The 9,277-nt window shown below is 54.3% G+C and overlaps 1 protein-coding gene across 21 annotated transcripts in view; it reads left to right on the top strand.

Annotated features, from left to right (window-relative positions):
• The first annotated feature begins 404 nt into the window (after positions 1-404).
• SULF2 (sulfatase 2) overlaps positions 405-9,277 on the top strand; it is a 131,395-nt gene continuing 122,522 nt past the window's right edge. For 5 of the 21 annotated variants that reach the window (XM_077951965.1, XM_077951969.1, XM_015148806.3 and 2 more), the window contains exon 1: positions 1,290-1,444. Coding sequence is in view for 7 of the 21 variants with exons in the window: in XM_028828493.2 (XP_028684326.1) it covers positions 1,092-1,231 (140 nt within the window). In the remaining 14 variants the exon portion in view is untranslated. Of the gene's footprint in view, positions 1,232-1,289; positions 1,445-1,698; positions 1,944-3,095; positions 3,170-9,277 lie in introns of those variants that run through there. The other 16 variants (XM_028828493.2, XM_028828488.2, XM_028828491.2 and 13 more) reach the window with 8 other exon arrangements.

The raw sequence follows: 9,277 nt of genomic DNA, 5'->3' as shown, positions 1-9,277 counted from the left end.
GATTTGGAAAAGCAAGTTCAAGGTTTTTCTGATTTATTTAGGCTCTAACTTGATTGGGGTGGCTAACAGAGGTTATGGGGAGGAGCCTAGAGCCCCAAACCCAGACAGGAGATCCGATTTGAATTTCAGATTAAAAAATGAATAATTTTTTAGTACTAAGTTCCTCCCCATAGAGGTCTGTATTTGTTAAGTCTCTGACAAGTCTAGCATGGAGGATCACACCACAGAAAGGAGATGCTAGGTTGAAAAGTAAAAACATCCTAGGATTTAAGAGCATGAGCCTGGAGCTAAGGCTTCTTGGCTTCACAGGATCCACCACTTATAATTGTGCAATCTTCGGACAGTTACTAAACCTCTCTTGGTTTCCATGGTAAAACGGGCATAGTAACTTACTGTATGAGATTGTCACAAGGTTTAATAAGTTACTGCTGCTTACAAGTGCTTTCCTACAGCGGCGTCTGTTTCCCCTTAGCAAGCAACTCGGCTGTGTGTTCTGCAGCTGCTGGTGGGTTCTCTGCTCGCTCTTTGCCCACCCGCGTCAGGCCGGTCCCCCTCCGGCCTCTTCTGTGGCGCGAGGGACAGCGGAAACCGCGGTAGACAGCACCCCCTTGAGTCGAATTCCTCCCCTTTCGGAAGAAGCCGGTTTCTCTTTTCTTTGCTACTCCCGGGCCATTTCTGGGCAACAGCTGCTATTTTCACTTGAGCCCAAGTTAGTTTCTCGGGGAGCTCTGGGGCGCGCACGGGCAGCTCGGTTTGCCCTGCGATTGAGCCGCGGGGTCGCGGCCGGCGCCGGCCTCTCCAATGGCAAATGTGTGCGGTTGGAGGCGAGCGCGAGGCTTTCAGCAAAGGCAGTCGAGTGTTTGCAGACCGGGGCGAGTTCTGTGAAAGCAGATAAAAGAAAACATTTATTAACGTGTCATTACGAGGGGAGCGCCCGGTCGGGGCTGTCGCACGCCCCGCGAAACACTTGGCTCCCTCCAGCTCCGAGAGAGGAGAAGAAAGCAGAAAAGAGGCAGATTCACGTCGTTTCCAGCCAAGTGGACCTGATCGATGGCCCTCCTGAATTTATCACGATATTTGATTTATTAGCGATGCCCCCTGGTTTGTGTGTTACACACACACACGCACACACGGCTCTGGCTCGCTTCCCTCCCTCGTTTCCAGCTCCTGGGCGAATCCCACATCTGTTTCAACTCTCCACCGAGGGCAAGCGGGAGCGAGAGTGTGTCGGGTGAGTGTGCGTCTGTGTTTCCCGGCGAGGGTGCGCGCTCGGCGCCGGGAGCGCGGCCAGCCGGGTCCGGAGGCATCCAGAGGCCGAGAGCCGCCGGGACCCCAGCTCTGCGTCCACTGCCCCGTCCGGAGCTGGACTTCGGGGCCGGGGCCGGGGCCGTGCGCCGGGGACAGGCAGAGCCGGGTCGCGGGCCGCGCGTCCCCCGAGCCGGAGGTAAAAGCGCTCGCGCGCGGAGGGCTAGAGGAGGGCACCTTGGCTGGGCCCCCCGCGCCCCGGGCCCCCGCCGTCCGCTGCTCCCGGCCCGACGCTCCCCGCCCCGAAGCGCGCCCGCCTTCCCTGCGCGGAGGCCGGCGGGCAGGGGGCGGCAGCGCCGTGCCAAGGGGCTGGCTGGGGCAGCGCGGCCGGCCGGGCTGGGGCGATTTAAGAGCGGTTCGGGCGGGGCGCGGAGCCGGACTTTGGCTTGGGCAGCGCGCGGGGCGGGGGCCGGGGGCGGCGGCGGCAGCGGCGGCGGCGCTGGGGGGCGGGGAGGAGGCAGGAGGAGGAGCAGCCGCGCTCGCCTCGGGATGCAGCGGCGGCGGCGGCGGCGGGAGCGGCAGCGGCAGCAGCAGCAGCGGCGGCGGCGCGGAGTCCCCTGCGCCCCGCGGCCCGGCCGGGCTGCGGCAGAGGCGGTGGCGCCCCGCGCCTGGTGAGGCCGCCGGGACCGTGCGCGCTGGTGAGTGGGGCGTGGGGGGCAGGTGGATGGCTAGGGGACGCGGGGCTCGGGCGGGGACTCCCGGCGGCCGGAGCCTTCCCCAGCGTGAGCCCGGCCGCGAGCGCCGCCCAGGTGAGCTGGGGCCGGTCCCGACCGCCCGGCTCCGGCCCCAGTGCTGCTCGCGGAGGTGGGACCCTGCAGGCAGGAGGGAGGCTCCGGCGCCGGCCGGCCGCAGGGGGATGACCTGTTTGACCCCGCTGGCTGGCTGGGCGGGCGAGGACTTCCCGCCGCGCCCCTGACCCGCGGACGCGCCACACCGAGCCCAGGCGGCCCCGGGGGAAGCGCGCATGGGCCCACCGTCCGCAGGGGCATGGCCTTGTTGACCCTTGGGGTTTAGACCCAAGGGACCGGCTAGAAGCCAGCCCACGTGGGGCTTGTCCGGGCAGGACTCGGGGAAGCAGTGGGCCGGATCTTCAGAGTAATTGGAAACTCGCAGACATCGAAAGGGCAAACAGGATCGAAAAGGCAGACTTCCTCCCAGGCCAGGGCAGAACCAGTTTCCATCGCCTGGCGGAGAGATGCTCCCCTCTTCGGCTCCTCGGGGTTTCAGAAGTCTAGCGGTGAATTCTAGGAGTGCACTTTTCCAAACAAACATTCCGTATAGTAGTTCGTTCATTCGTTCTACAAGCATTTCTGGAGCACCCCCTCGTGCCAGGCACCGCGTTCTGTTCCAGGGAAACGCGGCTGAACAGGATCTGGCTCCTGCGCGCCAGAAGCTGCCGGTTCACTTGGAGGGCAGCAGGGTAGAGAGATGCCGTCTTGGGGTGGAAGATGGAAGGGGAAGCCTGCAATCCTAGTTTGCACACTGGCCTCGGTCCGCAGCTTCCCACCTGCACGCTGTAGGCCCAGCACACAGTAGGAAGAGCAAGCTAGACCTGCCTGTGACGACCCCCTCCTTCTCCCCCTCCTTGAAAGCTTTGATTCATTCCCTGCCCCCCTTTCTGGACAGTCTTCCTGCAGCTTGTTTTAATCACTTTTTGAGTTAAAAGTCAATATTTAATTAACCAAGTAATTACATTCAGCTTACGTTTCAATCTGGGTATTTGCTCATCTGTGCATGTTGGGACTCCCGCCCTCTCGCTCCTCCATCTGTCCCCTGCATGTTTCCCACAGGGTCCACCCCCACTTTTGGTGCGGAGACGGAGAGGCTGCGCTGGAGCAGGTTCTCAGGGGGAGACAGGGAGCAGGTGAGAAGGGCTTTCTCTGGAGGACACCCCGGATCTGCGCGCTCTCCGGATTTCAGCTTGTAGTGAATAGTGAAGGGGATTTCTTGACTGAGCCTCCGCCTCCCATTACAGAACCACCAGAGGGTTCTAATTAAATTAGAGCCAATCGTTAAGTATAGGAAGGGGGTGGGGAGGACAGAATGAAAGCCCCTTCCCTATAAGAGATGTTCTCCCAGCTTCGCCTGTCCCACATCATAGAGAAGAGAAAACTCGTCCAGACAGCCTGTCAGGTGTGTAATTTAGCGTTCTAATAAGCAGCTTGAAAGGCGAAGGTGGTGGGCTTGGCGGATGGCATCTTGGACCTTTGTACATGAAGGCCTCTTCCTTCCCTGGCCAAGTTTATGTACATAAAAGCCGTGATGTTGGCATCACTGCTGCAGCCGAGAGTCAGTGTGGGTTTGGGGTTTGAGCTTTGTGTGTACTTCTTGGGTTTTTTATTTGAATTTATGGCTTTTTCTGAAACCCTAATAACATGTTAAAATTTCAAACTTGAGAGTAGAACGATGGGTTGATTGTAAAAGTCTGGTCTTGGAGGAGGACAGCATAGCAGTGTGTGTGCGTGCGTGCACGCGCATGTCCTCAAGTTCAGCTGCTGTCCAGAGAACCCAGTTGATACACAGTTTCACACCTGATTTGGGACATAACATTTCCTTCTCACTTTTTCTGGCACTGGTTAGTTTATCTGCTTGGACCTGCCTCAAGAGGGCAGCTGGGTTAACCAGGCAGAATATCACCCAACTCTGTCAAGCTTTGGCCATTATCTGATCTTAAGACTTCAGTCCTGCAGAAGGAGTCCAGAATCCTTGTCCTAGAGAAAAATATCAGCATTTCTGACCAGCTTGTAGTTAAAAGGTTTAGTCCAGACTTAAGATAATTGATAACACTTAAGTAGTTTTGTATGGGCCTGATCTGAGGCATTGATCTAAGCCCTGATATCTCACTCATTAAATCCACCCTATGAGGTAAGTACTGCAATTGTTACCATATTAAAGATGAGGAAACTGAGGCACAGAGGTGATTGTGACTTGCCTACAGCTGGTCACAGGTAGAGCTGGGATTCAAAAGGCCCTCAAGCTCCAGGATCCACTTGGAACCACTGGGCTCTCCTCCATGACCTTGGCCTTTGTCCCAGATGTAGAAGAAACACATATGCAGGGGAAGAAAACACCTTCAGACAGTCAAACTTTGCAAAGTCGAAGCCCTTCAACTTTCCATAAACCCCCACCGTTCACACAGAGAGTCACGGGTTTGTATTTGGGGTTTTTTGCCCCAAGGAAAACATGTGCCTGCCTGGTGCTTTTTCTTCTGCTTGTGAGCAGACACACTCTCCCCTCCCCCAGTCAGAATGCAAAGGGAACATCAAATGCAGCTGATGGAAAAGCCAGGGGAACCGAGATGAAGATTTCAGCCCACTCAGAGCACAGGGGCCAGAGGGCGAAAGCTCTCCTAGAGGTGAGACCTTCCTGTGGTTGGTGATGGAGTCTCACTGGCCTGGCCCTGGGGGTGGTGCCAGGGTGCTCTGTGTCAGGCCTGGGTGGATGTGGAAAATGGGGGCGTCTCAATGCTGACCTGCAGGTGAGGGGGGCCCTCCCTGAGACCTGCTTTCCCTGGGCCTCCTTGGAATGGGCCTTGGTGGAGATTCTACAGACACCCCTGGCCCAGCCGGATTGAAGGCACTGTCTAATTGGGAGAGCATTAAGATCATTATAATTAATTGGCATCCTGATAAATGGCATGGTTGCCTAATTGGGGTGGTTGCTAGGGAACGAGGCCTCACTTGGAGCCTAAAGGGGAAGAGGCGCTGGGCTGGCCACAGTTGGGTGTCAGGGTACAGAGCCAGCGGTGAATGGACCGGAAGGGAGAGCAGTCCATCCGCATTTACTGAGCAGCTGCTGTGTGCAAGTTGTAAATGGAATATCAGTTAGGGGTACTTGCCTAGAAGGACTGTAAAGTAATCATTTCTTTCCCTTACAAGCAACCGAAAAAGAGAAGAAAAAAACTCAAGCCAGATTAAGGAGAAAAGAAGGGGACTTACTGGTTTTCATAACCAAAAGTCCTTAGGTGACTAACACTAGCTTCAGACACAGCTGGACCCGCAGCTCAGGTTTTGTCGTGAGAATCCATTCCTCTCCACTGCTCCTCTGCCTTCCATGGGGCTGGTGTCTCTCTCCAGCTCTGGGGCGGGTAGTCCCTGGCAGCTGTGGGCACCATGGCGAGGAGAGCCAGACTGCCTGGCTCCCTGCCCAGCAGTGGGATCTGGGGCGTGCTACTTAACCTTTCTGTGCCTTGATGTTCTCATCCAACAAATGATGATGATCATAGCACCTGTCTCCTGCTTGTGGTAAGCATGAAATGAGATGATCAATGTCAAGTGCTTAGCAGGGCATCTGACCCAGGTGAGCCCTCAGTAAGCATTGACTGTTATCGTAACTTAGGTGTCAGATGTCATGGAGCAGAGGGGTCTCATCCCCTCTAGAGTAAGCCCAAAAGGAAATAACAAGCCTCCGATCTGGCAACGCGTACCCGGGCCCCATGGTTCCCTCTGATTGGACTGTTTTTTTGTCCAAACCAGTCACTGGCTGAGGAAATGAGTTGCCAACAATCAGCTTAAGCCAGGCTCACAGGCCTCTCCCTGGAGCTGGATAGATGCTGATTGCTGAGACCCCAAACCCTGGAAGGAAACAGCAGGGGGAGTCCCCAGTGAAAGGGAAGCCTGGATGCTGGAGAGGCAAATGGCCAATGCCTACGATGGTGGGCCACTCATGTGAGCAATGCTGGCCAGATGGACCCATCTCCATTTTGGCCATGGTGGAGACCAGGGAAACACGCTGCCTGGGCAGTGCCTCTCCCTCCACCAGGGCCAGCAGACATCAAAAGCCTGACTTTTCTGCCTTACTGTCTGAAGGATAGGGCCTGGCCTTGATCCTGTGCTTTCTGGGGGCCAGGGGCAGTGTTTGTCCAACCTCCCACCGTGAGAATCATCTGGCAGTGTTTGTTTGAAAAGGCAAAGACCAGACCCTGTTGAATCAAACTTCCAGGGAGGGTCCTGGATGCTGGGGGGCATGACCAGTGTGTCACGTGTATATTCTATACCGGCAGGAGAGTTTGGGGAAGAGGGCTCTGGAGCGTGGGCCTCTGTCTTCCTGTCTAACGCAGGGGCTGTCAGAAGGCAGGGAAGATGCTATAGTCCTGGCATGGTGGCTCATGCCTATAATCCGAGCACTTTGAGAGGCCGAAGTGGGAGGATCCCTTGAGGTCAGGAGTTTGAGACCAGCCTGGCCAACATGGCAAAACCCTGTCTCTATGCCTGTAATTCCAGCTACACAGGAGGCCGAGGCACCAGAATCGCTTGAACCCAGGAGGTTGCAGTGAGCTGAGATTGCACTACTGAACTCCAGCCTGGGCAACACAGTGAGACTCAGTCTCAAAAAAAAAAATTTAAAAGAAAAATGACTGCATGATGTGATGGGGTGGGAGGCAACTTTAGGCAGGCTGTCAGGGGAGGCCTCTGTGAGAATGTGACCTTTGAGCTGTGACCTAGATTTTAGGAAGGAGTCCACCTTGGAAAGATCTGGGGGAAGAACATGCCAGGTAGAAGGAACAGCTAGTGCAAAGGCCCAGAGGCAGTGGGAGAGGCCTGTCCCAGACACCTGCTCCAAACACAAATAGAAATCAAGTGGGGTAGTCCGGGCGCAGTGGCTCACACCTGTAATCTCAGCACTTTGGGAGGCCGAGGCGGATGGATCACTGGAGGTCAGGAGTTCAAGACCAGCCTGACCAACATGGTAAAACTGCATCTTGGCTAAAAATACAAAAATTAGCTAGGCGTGGTGGCATGTGCCTGTAGTCTCAGCTACTTGGGAGGCTGAGACATGAGAATCACTTGAACCTGGGAGGCAGAGGTTGCAGTGAGCCAGGATCATACTTCTGCACTCCAGCCTGGGCAACAGAGTGAGACTCTGTCTCAAAAAAAAAAAAAAAAAAAAAAGTAGGGTAGAGGGTCAGGAGTAAGTGGGGGAGGGCACATCGGAGATGAGAAATACAGGCCTTGCTAAGAAATTTTAGACTCATTTTAAATAAAATGGATAACTGTCTGGATGTAGTGGCTCACACCCGTAATCCCAACACTTTGGGAGGTCAAGGCGGGTGGATCACCTGAGGTCAGGAGTTCAAGACTAGCCTGGCCAACATGGTGAAACCCCATCTCTACTAAAAATGCAAAAATTAGCCAGGCATGGTGGCACGCACCTGTAATCCCAGTTACTCGGGAGGCTGCAGCAGGAGAATCGTTTGAACCCAGGAGGTGGAGGTTGCAGTGAGCTGAGATTGCACCATTGCACTCTAGCCTGAGCGACAGAGCAAGACTCCCATCTCAAAAAGAAATAAAAAATAACATGGAGAATCATTGGAGGGTTTTAAGTCAGAGAATGATATGATTTGTGTTTCGAAAAGATCCTGCTGGCTCCTGTGAGAGGCATGCTATGCAGATGGAAGTGGGGTCACCAGGACTGTTAGGCATCTGGGAGGGCCCGAGAGTGGCTTGGACCGTGGTGATATCAATGGAGATGGAGTGAAATGGGGATTGGAGATGTATTTTGGAGGTAGGGCCCATAGGACTTCCTAGTGGATTGGATTACAGAGTGAGGGAAAAGGCTTTGATTCTCATCTGAGGGTGATTTTGACACCCAGGAAACATTTAGCACTATCCGGAGACAGTACAGGTTGTCCCAACTGGGACATCTAGAGGATAGAGGCCAGGGATGCTGCTAAACTTGCAACGTACAGGATGACCCCACAATGAAAAATGATTCAGCCCAAATATTCGTGGTGTATCCTGCCAAGGAATCAAAGGTGACTAGGCAGCCTGGTGCATGGTGATTGCTAAATAGGGAAGATAGGAGAGAAGGTTTTGGGGGGAGGAGTGATCTGGAATTCCGACGTGGAAATGTTGGGTTTGAGTTGAACCCCACCTGGGTGTCTGGAAGCTCAGTGGGTGGTGAATGTGGATGTCTGCAGCCGGTCGGGGCTGGTAACCTAAGTTTGGGAGTTATCAGCACATCGATGTTATTTTAAGCTGTGGGAGTGGACACAATCATCCAGAGAGAATGTGTTTTGTTTTCTAGTGTGGTTTTCTCCCCCCAACCTCTCCCCAGTGCCCGTCATGAATCTATTTGATGAATATTTTCAGCACATCCTACATGCTCACCTCTCTGACGTTTCTAAGAAGTTCCTGAAGGCTCGGGCTAAACCTCCCCTTTTCTATTGCCTGGTTTCTCAGTGATTAACAGAGCTAAATATTCATTGCTCTGCCACAGATGCCCTTGGGAAATTGCTTAAGGTCATGTGGGATCTCGGGCCTCATAGGCAGCACAATGCCTTCTGGGTAGAACAGCTGTTGGCGAGGCCTTCAGAGCTTCTCCTCCAGCCCAGACCAGGACTTCGTGGAATTCTCTAACCAGAATATTTTGAATTCCCCACGTTCTCTTAATATGATTCCAAAGCACACATTGCCCAGTGGCCCTGGCCTCTGCCATGGAGCATCATCTTATAAAAGACCTGGCCCATTGCTCTGCATACCTGGGCCCAGCTTGCATCTTAGATGAATTTTATCCCAAACTCAGAGTTGTTATGGCTATGTCTTGTGTGTGTAAGTTGGTGGACAGGGCAATCCCCAGGGACCAGGAATAGTACCAAAGATGTGTTTGGCCAGGTGGAAGCCAGATGTGTTAGGGGAAGAATGTGGCCAATAGCTTTTCTTATTGGCTCGTGGTCAGGACCCCAGTGGGTGACTTGACCCGCCCCAGTAGCCAGAGAAGAGGAGCTTTTTAGTTTTTGAGACAGGGTCTTACACTATCACCCAGGCTGGAGTGCAGTGGCACAATCTCAGTTCACTGCAGCCTCAACCTCCCAAGCTCAAGTGATTCTCCCACCTCAGCCTCCCAAGTAGGACGGGACTACAGGCACAGGCCACCACACCCAGCTAATTTTTTTTTTTTTTTGGTAGAGATGAGATCTTGCTATGTTGCCCAAGCTGGTCTCAAACTCCTGGGCTCAAGCGACTGTCCAAAA

The sequence above is a fragment of the Macaca mulatta genome, chromosome 10, assembly GCF_049350105.2.
Source record: "Macaca mulatta isolate MMU2019108-1 chromosome 10, T2T-MMU8v2.0, whole genome shotgun sequence".
NCBI lineage: Eukaryota > Metazoa > Chordata > Mammalia > Primates > Cercopithecidae > Macaca > Macaca mulatta.
This window is presented reverse-complemented; position numbering and strand designations above follow the sequence as displayed.